This window comes from Pelophylax lessonae (assembly GCF_965119305.1).
Source record: "Pelophylax lessonae genome assembly, chromosome: 11".
Taxonomy (NCBI): domain Eukaryota; kingdom Metazoa; phylum Chordata; class Amphibia; order Anura; family Ranidae; genus Pelophylax; species Pelophylax lessonae.
The window spans coordinates 213,620,887-213,640,382 of NC_138778.1; the positions used below are offsets into that span (position 1 = coordinate 213,620,887).

At 48.9% G+C, this 19,496-nt stretch overlaps 1 protein-coding gene across 3 annotated transcripts in view; it reads right to left on the minus strand.

Annotated features, from left to right (window-relative positions):
• Positions 1–19,496, minus strand: part of NOL4L (nucleolar protein 4 like) — a 74,815-nt gene that overhangs the window by 26,104 nt on the left and 29,215 nt on the right. Inside the window, exons 1-3 of one of the 3 annotated variants that reach the window (XM_082271660.1) lie at positions 15,385–15,510; positions 15,141–15,267; positions 3,984–4,249 (exon numbers count right to left, since the gene is read on the minus strand). In XM_082271660.1, coding sequence (XP_082127786.1) covers positions 3,984–4,249; positions 15,141–15,267; positions 15,385–15,417 — 426 coding nt within the window. In that variant the 5' untranslated portion in view covers positions 15,418–15,510. Of the gene's footprint in view, positions 1–3,983; positions 4,250–15,140; positions 15,268–15,384; positions 15,511–19,496 lie in introns of those variants that run through there. The other 2 variants (XM_082271659.1, XM_082271661.1) reach the window with 2 other exon arrangements.

Genomic DNA, 19,496 nt, shown 5'->3' on the forward strand with positions numbered 1-19,496 from the left:
GGGAGGGTCAGTAAATTGTCTGTTGATTGACACCTTTTCTATTACACATGGGAACATTTAAAACAGAACTTCACTCTTCCAATCAACACTGATTATTTTAAGTTCTTATGCTGCTAGCATTAGTAAATAGATAAGAAAGTATATCATAATTACTCGTTTTTAAAAGTTTTGTTACATTTCTTCAGTTACTTCCTGGTTTCCTGCCTAGGCAAATGATGTCATACATCCCAGGAGTCTTCAGAAGGGGAGGAGGGGTTTTCTCTCCTGCATCGCATGCATAATTAAAGGGCAGGAAGTAAATGCTACATTAACCACTTCAGCCCCGGAAGGTTTTACCCCCTTAATGACCAGGCCATTTTTTTCAATTCGACACTGCGTTGCTTCAACTGACAACTGCGCTGTCGCGCGATGCTGTACCCAAATAAAATTGATGTCCTTTATTCCCACAAATAGAGCTTTCTTTTGGTGGTAGTTGATCACTTTTCATTTTTGGCTCTATAAACAAAAAAGAGCGTCAATTCTGAAAAAAACACCAATATTTTCTACTTTCTGCTATAAAACATTCCAAATAAAAAAATGTGAATTTTTTTTTTTAATCAGTTTAGGCCAATTTGAATTCTGCTACATATTTTTGCTACAAAAAAATCCCAAAAAGCGTATAATAATTGGTTTGCGCAAAAGTTATTGTGTTTACAAACTACGGATAGATTTATGGACTTTTTATTTTTTTTATTAGTAATGGCGGTGATCAGCGATTTTTATCGGGAATGAGACATTGCGGCGGACAAATCTGACACTAAAGGCCCGTACACACGTACCGATTGTCGGCCGTAAATATTCGGCCGACGACCGATCGGACAATTGTCGGCTTGTTAGTATGATGCTTCTGACAGCCGACAGCGCATTTTCGGCCGAACAGAATCTGTCGTGCAGACTTTAAAATTTTTGCTGTCCGTCACCAGAACGGCCGATTGTCCGTCAGTCAGTACAGATTTTGGCCAACAGACAGCCGATTAGCAAGACTGGGCATGCTCAGAAAAGAAAAAAGACAAGGAAATTTAACCATCACATGACATCACTTCTGCAGTCGGCTGTTGTTGGCCGACAAAATTCGTGTGCAGTCTTTTGCAGTTTTCAACAGACATGACAGCCCTGGACAAAAGACGGCCGATCGTTCGGCCGACGATCAGTACATGTGTATGGGGCTTAAGTGACACTTTTTGGGGACCAGTGACATTAATACAGTAATCAGTGCTAAATAATATGCACTGTTACTGTATAAATGACACTGGCAGGGAAGGGGTTAACGCTGGGGGTGATCAAGGGGTTGAATGTGTTCCCTTTTTGTGCTTGCTCACTGTGTGGGGGATGGATTGAACAGAGGTACAGAGAGATCAGTGATTCAGCTTAGCTGAATCACACAATATTTCCCTGCCTGTCTTTCATTGTTTACATACTAGACGACTCTCCTGTCAGTTTTGCTGAAGATCGCGGGAGGCCAGCGGCGATCGAGCCCGCTCCTCCCGTGGTCTGCCTCCTGCTGTGTCTAATCTACGCAATTATGCGCAGCCGAGCCGCCCTGCCGCAGTAAATCTGCATGGGGCGGTCAGCAAGTGGTTAATCATTCGCCCTTACTCAAGATGGCCACCGCCAGAAATGATAGGGGTGCTGTTTTTCAAAGAGATTTCTTACCAAAATAAAGCATGGAGACATGGATGGATTGGGGGAGTTTGTGATTCATTTTAAAAATGAATTAAATTGTGTTTTTGGTTTGTGTGGCTCAGATGCATATAGTGTGGCAGGTCGGCTCTGTCCCGCGAAACAGCGTACCTGTACGTCGGTTCGCGGGACCGCTCGTTGGGGCGCGCGTGCACCCATTCGCCACAGCGAAAGCTGATCAGCGGGTCTGGCCGTCGCGATTGCTCCCAGTGGAGACACATGCTGTTGTAAACACAGTTAGAAAGCACCCCCTAGGGACACATTTATCCCTTTGATCACCCCTGATTTTACCCCTTCCCTGCCAGTGTTATTAGTACAGTAACAGTGCATATTTTTAGCACTGATTACTGTAGTAATGTCACTGGTCCCCCCAAAAGTGTAAAAAATGTCAGTTAGGGGTCCGATCTGTCCGCCGCAATGTCGCCGTCCCGCTAAAAATCGCAGATTGCCGCCATTACTAGTAATAAATAAAAATGACATAAATCTTTCCCCTAGTTTGTAGACGCGATAACTTTTGCACAAACAAATCAATATACACTTTTTATTTTACCAAAAATATGTAGCAGAATACAAATTGGCCTAAAATTTTGAAAAATGTTGATTTTAAACTTTTTTTTTTTTTTTATTGGGAATGTTATATAGCAGAAAGTGAAAAATATTGTTTTTTTTCAGAATTGTAGCTTGTTTTTTGTTTATAGCGCAAAAATAAAAAAATCGCACAGGTGATCAAATACCACCAAAAGAAAGCTCTATTTGTGGGGGGAAAAAAAAAGACATTGTTTTTATTTGGGTACAGCGTCGCACGACCGCGCAATTGTCAGTTAAAATAACGCAGTGCCGTATCGCAAAAAATGGCCTGGTCATTAAAGCGGAGTTCCGGCCTCGGGGGTGAAATTCAGATAAAAATACCCCCGGGACAGTCAGGGCTAGTACATTCCACAATGGATAGCCTCTGATCTGTCCCGGGTCGCACTTACCTGCAAGAAGAAATACTTACCTTGAAAAGTTCTTCTCCAGCGCTGCCATCTCAGGTGTGGGCAGCTGATGCCAGCGTGTCCTCTTCTGCGTCCTCTTCTGTGACATCGGAGTCCCACAATGCACTGCACCGGCCCCGCTCGTCACTTCCGGTGCAAGCGCGGCATCCCTGCACCGCTTCTGGGCATGCCCAGAAGCTGTTTAGCAGGGAATGCCGTGCCTGCACCAGAAGTGACGAGCGGGGCCGATGCAGGCGCATTGACTCCTGGGAGCGATGACGTTCAGCTCCCAGGAGTCATCGCAAACCGGAAGTGACGGCGCGGGCCGCGGCCGCAGAGGGAGGAAGTGGAAGGAAGGTGAGTATATTTTCTTCAATATCAAGGCAAGTGACCAAAAAAAAAAATTGGGAGCATCCATTTCTTTTGGATGGCCTGGCCATGAAGGGTGGGGGGAGTAAATCTTTCGGGCATGAGGTGGTTAACCGGTTGCCGACCGCCGCACGACTATATAGGGCGGCGGTCAGCCCCAGGCCAGGCAAAGTGACGTATATATACGTCACTAGCCTGTCACTTCCTTGTGAGCCAATAGCGGGCGAGCGCGCGCCCGCGGAGGCGCGCGCCCGCCCCGGCTTGTTCCCCGGGAAGTCCGTGCGTGTGACCGGCGGACCCGATGTCCGCCGGTCACTTGCGATTTGGCAGAAAACAAATTGGCCAAAAATGTTAAAAAAAATTAGATTTTTACATTTTTTTGGGGGGGAATTTCATATAAAAAAATGTGAAAAATATTGTTATTTTTGCAAAATTGACGCTCTTTTTTTGTTTATAGCGCAAAAAGTAAAAATCGCACAGGTGATCAAATACCACCAAAAGAAAGCTCTGTTTGTGGGAAAAAAAGGACGTCAAATTCGTTTAGGTACAGCGTCGCACGACCGCGCAATTGTTTGTTAAAGTCACGAAGTGCCGAATCGCAAAAAAAGCCCTGGTCAGGAAGGGGGTAAAATCTTCCGGGGCTTAAGTGGTTTTAAAGGGATGAATTTTCTTGAGCTTTTCTTGTGCTAAAGGTGCCGATAATAAATTCATATTCATTTCAATTCATGAGATTAACTAAAAAATCGAATATAATATAATTATATATAAACAAAATATATATTTTTTAAAAACTGTCATTTTTGGTTTTTCGGCCAAGTGCATCCTGCATTTTTGGATTCGGCACCAAAATATTCGGTTCGGTACACCTCTACATAAAGGTTTATCTCTTCATTCCCCATATGGAAGTTGAAGGGCACCTACCTCAGAGGTGGCTTTCAGGGCGTATTTCCCACGGCTCCGCAGAGCCTCGGTGTCGGTCGGATATGGCGGGACCCCCAGGGAAGGCCGGACTTTGTCACTGAGGTTCATGGGTTGCTCGTCCGATGTGGCGGTCAGTTCCAGGGCAGGAGCAGGGGGGTTCCCATTCATGTCAGGTAGCGTGCAGTTCAGGGCGGAGCTGGTGGGGGCGGTGGACGGGTTGGCTACAGAAAAGGGGTTCCCGTTGCAGCTCTCTGATGAAGACTCATCTGAAAAGGGACAAAGCCAGATCAACAATGGTTAAAATCCACACCAAATACATATTTCCCCCTTAAAGGGACCCATTCATACCTGGGCTTATGTAAGAAGCTATACACTGAGCTGGGAAGTTGGAGGTCAGAGGTCACCTACAGTATAAGTTATGCACACTCAGAAGCTGGGAGGCAGCACTCAATCTTTAGATTTACCAAAACAATGTCAGGTGACGTTCTTCCTATCTAACTCATTTAATTTGCATCCAATCAGGCAGCTACCTGTACACTAACCTGCTTTCCTTTTCACCTTTATAATGCTACATTATGCTCTACAGCAGTGCTGTATATCGGCCTAGGCCAACAAGGCCCAGGCCTAGGGCGGCACTTTGCAGGGGGGCAGCAAAAAAGCCGCCCCCCTCCACCTGAGACTCTATTGGCCACTGGATGCTAGAGCTGCCTCTCTCACCCCCCTCTTTCTCTCACCCCCTCACACCCCCCTTCTCTCTTTCACCCCCCTCTCTCACCCCCCTTCTCTTTCTCACCCACCCTCTCGCTCTCTCTCTCTCTCTCTCATCTCCCCCCCTCTCTCTCTCATCTCCCCCCCTCTCTCTCTCATCTCTCCCCCCCTCTCTCTCTCTCATCTCCCCCCTCTCTCTCTCATCTCCCCCCTCTCTCTCTCATCTCCCCCCCCTCTCTCTCTCTCTCATCTCCCCCCCCTCTCTCTCTCTCTCATCTCCCCTCTCTCTCATCCCCCCCCTCTCTCTCTCTCTCTCTCTCTCTCACCCCCCCCCCCCTCTCTCTCTCTGTCATCTCCCCTCTCTCTCATCTCCCCCCCCTCTCTCTCATCTCCCCTCTCTCTCTCTCTCTCTCTCTCCCCCCCTCTCTCTCTCTCATCTCCCCCCCTCTCTCTCTCTCCTCTCCCCCCTCTCTCTCTCCTCTCTCTCATCTCCCTTCTCTCTCATCTCCCTCTCTCATCTCCCTCTCTCATCTCCCCTCTCTCTCTCTCATCTCCCCCCTCTCTCTCTCATCTCCCCCCTCTCTCTCATCTCCCCTCTCTCTCTCTCTCTCTCTCTCTCATCTCCCCCCTCTCTCTCTCTCATCTCCCCCCCCCTCTCTCTCTCTCTGTCATCTCCCCCCTCTCTCTCTCTCTCTGTCATCTCCCCTCTCTCTCTCTCTCTCATCTCCCCTCTCTCTCATCTCTCATCTCCCCTCTCTCATCTCTCCTCTCTCTCTCTCATCTCCCCTCTCTCATCTCCCCCCCCTCTCTCTCTCATCTCCTTTCTCTCTCTCATCTCCCCTCTCTCTCATCCCCTCTTCTCTCCCCCCTCTCTCTCTCTCGACCAGCTTTCTCTCTGTCTCTCTCACCCCCCCTCTCTCTCTCCCTCCCTCACCCACCCTGCTCTCTCTCTCTCTCTCATCCCCCTCTCTTTCGCCCTCCCTACCTCCCCTTATGAGATCTCAGGTGTTCATGCTGGGGCTTGTAGTCCTTCAAATTTTGAGGGAGTTACATCCATTAAAAAGGAAGGATTGGGGCAAATTTACATAGGACTGGGAGGGGGGCGCTCAATTTTACTGTCTGTTTGCAGTGCAGCCAGAGCCGTCTTTAACACGGGGCAAAAGGGGCAGCTGCCCTGGGCCCAGTCATTGGTGTGGGGCCCAAAGAAGCTGCTCCTTGAGCCCACAAATAGTTGATAAGTGGATTCGGGAGGGCCCAAGAAAATGTTTGCCCAGGGTCCAAAAAAAATATTAAAGACGGCCCTGAGTGCAGCTCACAGGAGCCTCAGAGGAGAAGCAGGAAAAGCTGGAAGTTTGTCATCATCTCTGTGCTTCTCTATGCAAGAACATGGCTGGTTGGAAGGGCCAGTGGGCAGGATGCTGTACATCGCTTCCTGAATACATCACAGCACAGGAACAGTCAGGGCTAAGATGATGTTGGACGTCCTCCAGCCAGGAAATGAGGCAGGCTCTATCTGACTTGTTGGCTTGCGGCAGCTTTTAATGCACAATATGAGAAGCTCACAGTGTGCACTGAAATCAGTGTATGTAAGCCAGGGGTGTCAAACTCCATTTCATCACAAGCCACATCTGCACTATGATTGCTCTCAAAGGGCCAGTTGTATCTGTAAGACTAGATGTCCAGAGCACCCCATCCCCCCCCTTACATCAGATGTCAAGAGCCCCCCACGCTTCCTTACATCACAGTGCACCCCCCTTAACTTGTGCTGCTGCTGGGAAAAAAGCTGTGGGAGGAGCTGGGAAGCAAAACGTGCAGGGTCTGGAGGAGGATCAGAGGAGGGCTGGAGTCAGCTCAGTGGACGCAGAGAGGAAGGGGACTGCGGCTTCACTGAGAGGCACAGGATCTGTAGGAAGAGTTCTGTCCTTCTCTCTGCTGCCAACTGCTGAGACGGGGGGGGGGGCAGAGACAAAGGGGGCTGCGGCTGCACAGAGAGGCAGAGGATCTGTAGGAGGAGCTCTGTCCTCCTCTCTGCTGCCAACTGCTGAGACAGGGAGGGGAGCAGAGACAAAAAGGGCTGCGGTTGCACAGAGAGGCACAGGATCTGTAGAAGGAGTTCTGTCCTGCTCTCTGCTGTCGACTGCTAAGACGGGGGGGGGCAGAGACAAAGGGGTCAGTGGCTGCACAGAGAGGCACAGGATCTGTAGGAGGAGTTCTGTCCTCCTCTCTGCTGCCAACTGCTGAGACGGGGAGGGGGCAGAGACAAAGGGGGCTGCGGCTGCACAGAGAGGCACAGGATCTGTAGGAGGAGTTCTGTCCTCCTCTCTGCTGCCAACTGCTGAGACGGGGAGGGGGCAGAGACAAAGGGGGCTGCGGCTGCACAGAGAGGCACAGGATCTGTAGGAGGAGTTCTGCCCTCCTCTCTGCGGTCTACTGCTGTGGGGGGGGGGGGGCAGAGACGAGCTTCTCTGCGGCTGCATAGAGAAGTGCAGGAACTGGCAGAGTTCTGTCTTCTGAGACAAGGCGGGGGTGGAGATAAGAGGAGTTCTACAGTTGCAGGAGAAGTGCGAGGGCCACATGAAATGGCCCGGAGGGCCAGATTCAGCCTGTGGGCCTTGCCATTTCAGGATAGCAGAGGAACCTGGACAATTGTGCAAGGCTGCACTCCTCTACATTCCCCTTAACCAGGAGCTCTGATGTCTGTTATGCATTCTCAGGAGCTGGGAGACAGTGCGGGAGGGCAGCAGATCTTTCTCTGCAAAAATAATTTTAAAACCGAATATTCAGAGTTCTGCACTAACCCAGCCAAGACAGGTTCCCTTTAATAAGTCCCTGCATCCACCACTTCTCTGCACAGGCTGCTGTGAGCTGCAGTAAGCATGGCTGCCGGTTACCTGTTTATTTCCACGAATGCAAAGTCCATGTGCCAGAAGAGTCATCCAAGTCAGGAAAAAATTCAATGAGAAAATGAAGCCCATGGGAGGGAGAGTGGAAGGCCCTCATAACGGGGAGGCTCACCAATAGAGCCTCCAAAACACAGAAGAACCGGCTTAACATTTTAGCCTGAAATATCAGTTTTGGAGACCTGACCCTTTAAGCCGATGAAGATGAAAGACGCAGTAACGCCGTCCACGAAAGTGATTTATTTTGGGGTAATGAGGCCAGTCTGCAGGCGGAGGGACCAGATCTGCCCGGAGATTGGAGCTCTCATCAGATTAGGGCTGCCTCCTTTACTGCAAAGCCTCATTCCTCTTCCGAGGGAATTTAGCTAATTCTGGAATGGAAGGACAGCGGATTATTTCCTAGAGCTGGAGAGCGTCCGAGATCCAAGGAGAAAGAAGGAAGGAAAACAAGGGGGAGGGGAAATCCTGGAGAATATGCAACAAAAATGCCATTTCACACCTACGATGCCCCATCCGCGCCGGCTGGAGACTCCAAAGAAAGGGCCGCTGACTGTACGGTCCAAGCCGCATAGGTCGGCGTGTGTTTGGATAACATTCATGGCCCAATATGGAATGGCAGGGGATGGCCAGAAGGGAATCTATACAAAATAGAGGGGCTAAGGGAGGAGAAATAATCTCCAGAACAACTTGACAGCCAGGAAACCATGTTTTCAGAAGGTCAGCAATGGCAGGACTTTGATTCTATCATGATGGGTTTCTTTTAAAGCAGAGGTGTCAAACTCAATCTCATTATAGGCCACATCAGTATGGCTGCCCTCTGTATCTGGGGGTGCATTACAAACAGAGTGCAAGGATTAAGGGGTGTGCTGTGTACAGAGTGCAGAGTTCAGAGGTGCACTAGGTACAGAGTGCAGAGCACAGGTGTGCGTTTTGTACAGCGCGCAGAGTTCAGGAGTGCGTTATGTACAGAATGCAGAGTTCAGGAGTGCGTTATGTACAGAGTGCAGAGTTCAGGAGTGCGTTATGTACAGAATGCAGAGTTGAGGAGTGCGTTATGTACAGAGTGCAGAGTTCAGGCGTGCGTTTTGTACAGAGTGCAGAGTTGAGGAGTGCGTTATGTACAGAGTGCAGAATTCAGGCGTGCGTTATGTACAGAGTGCAGAGTTCAGGAGTGCGTTTTGTACAGAGTGCAGAGTTCAGGAGTGCGTTATGTACAGAATGCAGAGTTCAGGAGTGCGTTATGTACAGAGTGCAGAGTTCAGGAGTGCGTTTTGTACAGAATGCAGAGTTCAGGAGTGCGTTATGTACAGAGTGCAGAGTTCAGGAGTGCGTTATGTACAGAGTGCAGAGTTCAGGAGTGCGTTATGTACAGAGTGCAGAGTTCAGGAGCGCGCTGTGTACAGAATGCAGAGTTCAGGAGTGCATTACGTACAGAGTGCAGAGTTTAAGAGTGCGTTATGTACTGAGTGCAGAGTTCAGAGGTGCACTACGTACAGAGTGCAGGAGTGCGTTATGTACAGAGTGCAGAGTTCAGTAGTGCGCTGTTTACAGAATGCAGAGTTCAGGAGTGCGTTATGTACAGAATTCAGAGTTCAGGGGTGTGTTGTTTACAGAGTGCAGAGTTCAGAGGTGCATTTCGTACAGAGTGCAGAGTTCAACAGTGGGTTATGTACAAAGTGCAGAGTTCAGAGGTGCACTACGTACAGAGTGCAGAGTTCAGGGGTGCGTTAGGTCCAGAGTACAGAGTACAAGGGTGCATTAGGTCCAGAGTGCAGAGACAAGGGGTGCGTTATGTACAGAGTGCAGAGTTCAGGGGTGTGCATTGTACAGAGTGCTGGGTTCAGGAGTGCGTTATGTACAGAGTTCAGGGGTGTGCTGTGTACAGAGTGCAGAGTTCAGGGGTGTGCTGTGTAAAGAGTGCAACGTTCCGAGGTGCACTACATACAGAGTGCAGAGCTCAGGAGTGCGTTAGGTTCAGAGTCCAGAGTTCATGGGTGTGCTTTGTACAGTGTGCAGAGTTCAGGAGTGTGTTATGTACAGAGTGCAGTGTACAGTGGTGTGCTGTGTACAGAGTGCAGGGTTCAGGGGTGTGCTGTGTACAGAGTGCAGGGTTCAGGGGTGTGCTGTGTACAGAGTGCAGGGTTCAGGGGTATGCTGTGTACAGAATGCAGAGTTCAGGAGTGTGCTGTGTAGAGAGTGCAGAGTTCAGGAGTGTGTTATTTACAGAGTGCAGAGTACCGTGATATGCTGTGTACAGAGTGAAGGGTTCCGGGGTGTGCTTTGTACAGAATTCAGGGTTCAGGGATGTGCTGTGTACTGAGTGCAGTGTTCAGGAGTGAGTTGTGTACAGAGTGCAGAGTTCGGGGGTGTGCTGTATACAGAGTGCAGGTATTTTTTTTTGTTTTAAAATAACAAACATGTTATACGTACCTGCTCTGTGTAATGGTTTTGTACATCCTCTTTTCGGGTCCCCCGCCGGTGCTCCTGGCCCCTCCCTACTTCCAAGTGCCCTTAGAGTAAGCAGTTCGCTGTGGGGGCACAGAGCAGGCTTGCTCCCAAGCGGCTGCATTGCGTGTCCATTCAGACACAGAGCCGTGGCTTGGCCCCGCCCCCTCATCTGCCTATTGGTTCATTGGCTGTGATTGAAAACTTAGCCAATGAGGAGGGAGAGTCTCCAGAGAGCTGAGGCTCTTGTGAACATCGTTGGATTGCAATGGGGCTCAGGTAAGTATTGAGGGGCTGGGGGCTTCTGAGACTTTACAACCACTTTAATCATATGTGTGAAATGTGTTAACGCCTGTTCCCTGTCTTGTGGTTGTGATTAGGGATGATCGAACGGTTCGGGTCGACCGTCGGTTCGACCCGAACATTGACTGTTCGAAATTTGGCCGAATTCCAAACTTTTTGCGGAAAAAGTTCGGAATTCGGCAACCAGAACCGACCAAAATGCAATGGGACAGGAACTGGGCTTTAAAAGCCCGTGATTGGACCAGAACCATCAGTAAAAGCCAATTGAGGGGGCAAGAGGATGCTAGGAATGTGATTGGAGTGACTAGGGGGTCCAGAGGCCAATCAGTAGTGAATACGCCCCCCAGTATATAACATAGCCCCGCCAAATCTCTAGCACTGTAATACAGGGCTGTGGAAGAAAGTGGAAGCAGTTCTGTTACTCCTGCTTCAAAAGTGTCATTTATTTGTGTGAGGAAAGGGATATCTAGTGTAGTTAGGGTACTATTTTCCAGTATAGTTAGATTTAATAATCTAGTTTCTGTAGGGAAAGTGTTAAGTGTCAGGGTGACTGTAGTGTAGGGTTAACTGACTCTGACTGCTATGGCAGGGTGACCAAACTCTTCCATTTCAGGGTGACCGCCATAGAAAAAAGATAATTTTTCTTAGAATTGCAGTAGAGCAGGGATATGGCTCCGCTCCTTTCACACCTGGCTGTTTTTGTTGCAGGTGTTTATTGGGCTTTTTTGTGGACGTCTATGGAGGCAGGCATGACATCTGAACTTCTGTATAGGGGTATATATACACACACACATATATATGTATATATACACATAAACACATATAGGTGTGAAAGTAACAGAACCCTAACCCTATGCCTGCGCTAATGAAATTATTTGCAGGCATAGGGCTTCGCTCCTATCACACCTATATGTGTGTATGTGTATAAATACATATATGTGTGTGTGTATATATAGCCCTATACAGAAGTTCAGATGTTATGCGTGTTATGTGTGTTGTTGCAGGCGTTTTTTTGGGCATTTTTTAGGCGTCTTTGGAGGCAGGCATAACATCTGAATTTCTGTATAGGGGTATATATACACACACACACACATACACACATGTATATATACACATACACACATATAGGTGTGATAGGAGCGAAGCCCTATGCCTGCAAATAATTTCATTAGCGCAGGCATAGGGTTAGGGTTCTGCTACTTTCACACCTATATGTGTGTATGTGTATATATATATATATATATATATATATGTGTGTGTGTATATATATACCCCTACACAGAAGTTCAGATGTCATGCCTGCCTCCAAAGACGTCCACAAAAAAGCCCAATAAACGCCTGCAACAAAAACGGCCAGGTGTGAAAATAGAGGAGCCCTATCCCTGCTCTACTGCAATTCTAAGACAAATAATCTTTTTTTTTTTTGGTTCTGGACATGCTACAGAGCTGAAACTTCACAGGTAGACTTTTTAGACCCCCCAGACACTAAATTCAAAGAAATCTCATTTTTTTTTTTTCAATAATTTTTTCAATAATTGGCTCTCTATCCAAAACGACAATTTTTAAGAACCTTTTTTTGTGTGATTAATAGTCCCTGGGGCATGACCCAGAACCCTAGGCACATTTTAGGGGCATTTATTGGGTTTTAGGGCTTCAAAATGGTGTTTTTTGATTACCGAAGTTCAGGTCCCATTGATTTCAATGGGGTTCTGGAATCCGGACCCGAACTTTCGGGAAGTTCGGGTGTTCTGGTCGAACCGAACTTTTCAAAAGTTTCGATCATCCCTAGTTGTGATGTGTTTTACCTATGGATTATTTCCCCTTTTTTTTCCAGTTTCTGTGGTTGCGAACTGGGCCAGCATCTTTTCGTGTGGATAAGGGGGCTAGAAGTGGGGTGGACTGATCTGGAGCAGTGTATTTCTCATTATCCAAACTTTTCTCACTTTTGAATGGTATAAAGAAAAATGACTTTAGAAGAACCTCTGTCTGGTTTTCACTGCTGTCTCTGTTCCCGCTGGTAAGTTTTTCCTCCACTTCCTTGTGTCACCTGGGCAGGAAGTGAGAGGAAATCTCCCCAGCAGAGACACAGACAGCAAAGCAAACCTTTAGATTTCATCTAGGATTTGTATTTTTTTTATGAATAATTTCAGCACCAACCATTATATCTGGGGCAGAATTAAGGACTTACTATATATAATAAAGATACACAGATATAGGGCACTATAAATATATGCGTTACAATGATGTGTGTACACTATAAGTGGGTCAGTGTGAGTGTATGTGTGCCACAATGGGTGTGTGTACAGCATCTATGTGTACATGTATGTGTCCCAACGTGTGTATCAGTGTGTGTGGGCTGCAGATCTGCACCAGCCGGGGTTGGCAGTGGCAGGAGACGTTCCCCTCCCCCATTTCCTTCTTTCACAAAATCTCAGTTGGTCTTACAAGGATTAAGCTGTATTATCCCTGCCAGTCACACACTGTGCACATCCCCCAGCCCGACCCTCACTCCGCCGGGTGACACCCAACTGACAATGTCACTTTACTGTACTGGCTGCTGGGCACAAGACAATCAGCACACTCTATTCTGTATACAATCACTTCTACTGCACCCCACTGCCTCATCCCCCATCGCACTGCACACCACTGCTTCATCCCCCATCACACTGCACCCCACTGCCTCATCCCCCATCACACTACACCCCACTGCCTCATCCCCCATCACACTGCACACCACTGCCTCATCCCCCATCGCACTGCACCCCACTGCCTCATCCCCCATCACACTGCACACCACTGCTTCATCCCCCATCACACTGCACCCCACTGCCTCATCCCCCATCACACTGCACCCCACTGCCTCATCCCCCATCACACTGCACCCCACTGCCTCATCCCCCATCGCACTGCACCCCACTGCCTCATCCCCCATCACACTGCACCCCACTGCCTCATCCCCCATCACACTACACCCCACTGCCTCATCCCCCATCACACTGCACCCCACTGCTTCATCCCCCATCACACTGCACCCCACTGCCTCATCCCCCATCACACTGCACCCCACTGCCTCATCCCCCATCACACTACACCCCACTGCCTCATCCCCCATCACACTGCACCCCACTGCTTCATCCCCCATCACACTGCACCCCACTGCCTCATCCCCCATCACACTGCACCCCACTGCCTCATCCCCATCACACTGCACCCCACTGCCTCATTCCCATCACACTGCACCCCACTGCCTCATCCCCCATCACACTTCACCCCACTGCCTCATCCCCCATCACACTTCACCCCACTGCCTCACCCCCCACTACACTACACCCCACTGCTTCATCCCCCATCACACTACACCCCACTGCTTCATCCCCCACCACACTGCACCCCACTGCCTCACCCCCCACTACACTGCACCCCACTGCTTCATCCCCCATTACACTTCACCCCAGTGCTTCATCCCCCATCACACTGCACCCCACTGCCTCATCCCCCCACTACACTGCACCCCACTGCTTCATCCCCCATCACATTGCACCCCACTGCTTCATCCCCCATCACATTGCACCCCACTGCTTCATCCCCCATCACACTGCACCCCACTGCCTCATCCCCATCACACTGCAACCCACTGCTTCATCCCCCATCACACTGCACCCCACTGCCTCATCCCCCATCACACTGCACCCCACTGCCTCATCCCCCATCACACTGCACCCCACTGCCTCATCCCCCACTACACTGCACCCCACTGCCTCATTCCACATCGCACTGCACCCCACTGCCTCATCCCCCATCACACTGCCTCATCCCCTATCACACTGCACCCTACTGCCTCATCCCCCATCACACTGCACCCCACTGCCTCATCCCCTATCACACTGCACCCTACTGCCTCATCCCCCACTACACTGCACCTCACTGCTTCATCCCCATCACACTGCACCCCACTGCCTCATCCCCCATCACACTGCACCCTACTGCCTCATCCCCCACTACATTGCACCCCACTGCCTCATTCCCCACTACACTGCACCCCACTGCCTCATCCCCCACAACACTGCACCCAACTGCCTCATCCCCCACTACACTGCATCCCACTGCCTCATCCCCCATTAAACTGCACCCCACTGCCTCATCCCTCACAGCACTGCACCCCACTGCCTCATCCCCCACTACACTGCACCCCACTTCCTCAACCCCCACTAAACTGCACCCCACTGCCTCATCCCCCACTACACTGCACCCCCATTGCCTCATCCCCCGCTACACTGCACCCCACTGCCTCATCCCCCACTACACTGCACCCCCCACAACACTGCACCCCACTGCCTCAACCCCCACTACACTGCACCCCACTGCCTCATCCCCCACTACACTGCACCCCCCACAACACTGCACCCCACTGCCTCAACCCCCACAACACTGCACCCCACTGCCTCATCCCCCATCACACTGCACCCCACTGCCTCATCTCCCATGACACTGCACCCCACTGCCTCATCCCCCACTACACTGCATTATAGATCACATCCCCGCTCATCTCCCCCCACATTGTAGCCTATCCCCCCACACTCTCTCCTCTCCACTCCAGCTCAATAGTAACACAAGATGGCCTCTTCCCACACTCCCTGGAAGCGCTCTCTGCCCTGAATGGCAATTTTTCTGCTTAGTCTATTTACCTTTTACAATGCGGCTCATCCAGGTGTAACACACCCCTCTGAAACCCTGACCTGTTCCTCCTGCACATTCCTCCGTGTAACCCTTCCCTCCCCAACCCCCCCTGGAGCTAACTCACCGTCCTCACCAGGGCCCGGCACATTCTGAGGGCTCCTCATCTTCTCCTCCTCACTGGGGCACCCCGACTTATCTGCCCATGTGGGGTCATTCATATCCGACTCGTCCCCTCTCACCGAGATCTCATCCTGAAAGACACAAAAAAACAAGTTGTGAGTCCGGAGGACAGACAGACAGACAGACAGACTAACCCTGCAGGTGTCTCTCCATCACCCGTGTCCCTGACAGGTCAGAGCAGACTCTACCTGGAGGCCATGAGAAGGGGACACGCAGAGCATGCGGTGAGGCCGGCAGCCCGTCCCCTGTCACAGACACTCCTCAGACTTTGGCCATCTCTCCTGCAGGCAATAAAAATTGAATACGGAAGTTGGGTGCAAGCTGGAGGCATCCCAGAGTCCTCTGCCCTGATCACGAACAGACACACACAAAGAGCACAAGGCAGGCAACCAATACAGAGGGAGAGGGGACTAGAGCCACCAATCAGAGGACAGCTCTCACCTTCCTGGGGCAGGTTACAGCAAGATGGTCCAATCACAATCACTTCCAAAACCTGACACTAACAATCTGAAGATCCACTGACAACCAGATTGGACTGACTGCTTCAGAATCCCGCATTACATTCCCGGCTCAGACAAAGAAAATACCAAACTGGTTGATTTTGGGAATAAAACTATTATTTCCTTTTTCCTGTTTTTTTTTTCATTTTACTTTATTTTATAACATAATAAAAAACCTAAATCATTTTGGATCACATTTGCACAATTTTTTTTTTTCTCACCGACCGGAAACAGTCACTGCCGGGCCCCCCGGTTCTGGACCGCAAGGATTTTCCCCCTTAACCACTTAAGCCCCGGAAGATTTTACCCCCATTCCGACCAGGGGTTTTTTTGCGATTCGGCACTGCGTGACTTTAACGGACAATTGCGTGGTCGTGCGACGCTGTACCGAAACGAATTTGACGTCCTTTTTTTCCCACAAACAGAACTTTCTTTTGGTGGTATTTGATCACCTGTGCGATTTTTACTTTTTGCACTATAAACAAAAAAAGAGCAACAATTTTGCAAAAATAACAATATTTTTCACTTTTTTTTATATGAAATTCCCCAAAAAAATGTAAAAATCAAAATTTTTTAACATTTTAGGCCAATTTGTTTTCTGCTACCTATGTTTGGTAAAAAAAAAAATCGCAAAAAGTGTATTTTGATTGGTTTGCGCAAAAGTTATTGCGTTTACTAACTAAGGGAAAGATTTTTGTTATTTTTGGTGTTTTTTTTTTTAACGCGTAATGGCGGCGATCTGCGATTTTTTGCGGTACTGCGACATTGCGGCGGACAGGTCGGACCCTTGACTGACATTTTTGACACTTTTGGGGTTACCAGTGACATTACTGCAGTAATCAGTGCTATACATATGCACTGTTACTGCAAAATGACACTGGCAGTGAAGGGGTTAACTTTATTGGGGAAGGAGGGGTTAAGTGTGTCCCTAGGGGCGTGCTTCTAACTGTGATTGGCTGTGGCTTGAGGTGTAAGAACAGTGATCAACGGTCCTACATAGTAGAACCGTATGATCACTGTTTCTACACAGGGGAGAATGACAGGCGCCTGACTTTCTCCCTCCACGGCGGACGATTGCGAGTGACTGGAAGACATCGGGTCACACGCACAGACTTCCGAGGGAACGAGCCGGGGCGGGCTGGCGCTCGCCCGCTATTGGCTCACAAGTAAGTGACAGGCTAGTGACGTACCGATACATCACTTTGCTTGGCCGGGGCTGAACGCCGCAGTATATGTACTTGCAGCGGTTGGCAACCGGTTAATGACCAGGTTCTATTTTGCGATTTGGCACTGCGTTATTTTAACGGACAATTACGTTGTCGTGCGACACTGTACCCAAATAAAATTGATGTCCTTTTTTTCCCACAAACAGAGCTTTCTTTTGGTGGCATTTGATCACCTCTGCGATTTTTTTTTTTTACGCTATAAACAAAAAAAAAACAACAATTCTGAAAAAAAAAAAAAAAAAAACAATATTTTTCACATTCTGCTATATAACATTCCCAATAACAAAAAAAATTAAAAATCAAGGGATCATTGCCCGCATCCTCCACCAAAAAAAAAAAAATTAAAAATCAGAATTTTTCATCCTTTTAGGCCAATTTGTTTTCTGCTACATATTTTTGGTAAAAAAAATAAAAAAATCGCAATAAGCGTATTTTGATTGGTTTGCGCAAAAGTAATCGCGTCTACAAACTACAGGAAAGATTTATGTCATTTCTATTCTTTTTTTTTTTTTTACTAGTAATGGCGGCGATCTGCGATGTTCTGCTATATAACATTCACACAAAAAAAAAAAATGTAATTTTGTTATCATTTTAGGCCAATTTGTATTCTGCTACATATTTTTCTTAAAAAAAAAAAAAAATCGCAGTAAGCGTTTTTTGATTGGTTTGCGCACATGTTATCGCGTCTACAAACTTTGGGAAAGATTTATGTAACTTTTATTTTTTTTTTTTTTTTTTAGGAGTAATGGCGGCGATCTGCGATTTTTTTTGCAGGACTGCGACATTGCGGCGGACGGATCGGATCCTTGACTGACATTTTTGACACTTTTGGGGGGACCAGTGACATTACTACAATAATCAGTGCTATACATATGCACTGTTACTGTAATAATGGCACTGGCAGGGAAGGGGTTAACCCAGGGGTGATCAAAGGGTTAAAAGTGAGCCTAGGGGAGTGTTTTCTATCTGTATGGGGGGATGGGCTTGTGAAATGACCATAGAGACATGTGTTCCTATATAGAAGGATCACGGGCGCTCTGTAACCCAGGGGCGATCAAAGGGTTAAGAGTGAGCCTGGGGGAGTGTTTTCTATCTGTGGGGGGGAGGGGCTTGTGAAATGACCATAGAGACCTGTGTTCCTATATAGAAGGATTACGGGCGCTCTGTAACCCAGGGGCGATCAAAGGGTTAAGAGTGAGCCTAGGGGAGTGTTTTCTATCTGTGGGGGGGAGGGGCTTGTGAAATGACCATAGAGAGATGTGTTCCTATATAGAAGGATCACAGGCGCTCTGTAACCCAGGGGCGATCAAAGAGTTAAGTGTGAGCCTAGGAGAGTGTTTTCTAACTGTGGGGGGGGAGGGGCTTGTGAAATGATCACAGAGACATGTGATCCTATATAGAAGGATCACGGGCGATCTGTAACCCAGGGGCGATCAAAGGGTTAAGTGTGAGCCTAGGGGCGTGTTTCTAACTGTGCGGGGGGGAGGGGCTTGTGAAATGACCATAGAGACCTGTGTTCCTATATAGAAGGATCACGTGCGCTCTGTAACCTAGGGGCGATCAAAGGGTTAAGTGTGAGCCTAGGGGAGTGTTTTCTAATTGTGGGGGGCGTGGCTTGTGAAATGACCATAGAGACATGTGATCCTATATAGAAGGATCACGGGCGATCTGTAACCTAGGGGCGATCAAAGGGTTAAGTGTGAGCCTAGGGGAGTGTTTTCTAATTGTGGGGGGCGTGGCTTGTGAAATGATCATAGAGACCCGTGTTCCTATATAGAAGGATCACAGGCGCTCTGTGATCATTCCAGGGAGAAGAACGGTCAGCTGTGTTTACAACAGCCGACCATCCTTCTCTCTCAGCGGGGAACGATCGCGGGTGCCCGGTGGCTAATCGCAGCCGCCGGTCCCGTAGATCGGCATCCCCGCTGCCTAGTCGGAGCGCGCCAAACACTCGCCCCCCAGCACTGCGCATGCGACTGATGTAGGGCTACATCGTTTCGCACAGCTGAGCCAACCTGCTATAGTAAAACTGCGGCAGGTGGTCGGCAAGTGGTTAAAAACGCACTAAAAACGCATCAAAAAGGCGCATGCAGAAAAGCCTCCGGAACGCACCCAGACTGTGTTTCTATGGTGTGAATTCCTAAGCATTGAAAACCGTCTCGGTGGGGAAAACGCAGCTCGCTATCTGGAAATCCCGCCCACAGCATGTCTGAACAAAGCAGGTGGACCAGACAGGTGTAGAGGGATTAAAGGTCACCCATTGTCACTGCAACTGTGTATTAAAGGGGCGGGGATGACTTCTAAAAAAGGACGGGGGCGGGGAAGTAGGCGCCGTCTTGCTGTCTAAAGGTACAGCCGCGCCTTTTAGTAAAAACAGCAGAAGAACAAAACAAACTGCAAAATTATCCCACAGCTCCCCTTCATTGTCCAATTCTCCCCTTCACCAACACGCATCCCCCCACGCCAAGGTTCACACTGCTGCCACTTCTCATGCGATTTGACAGTTCAAAACCACATGACAAGTCGCACTCCATACTGGCAATTGAAGCATTTAAATGGTTGCGACTCAAGCAG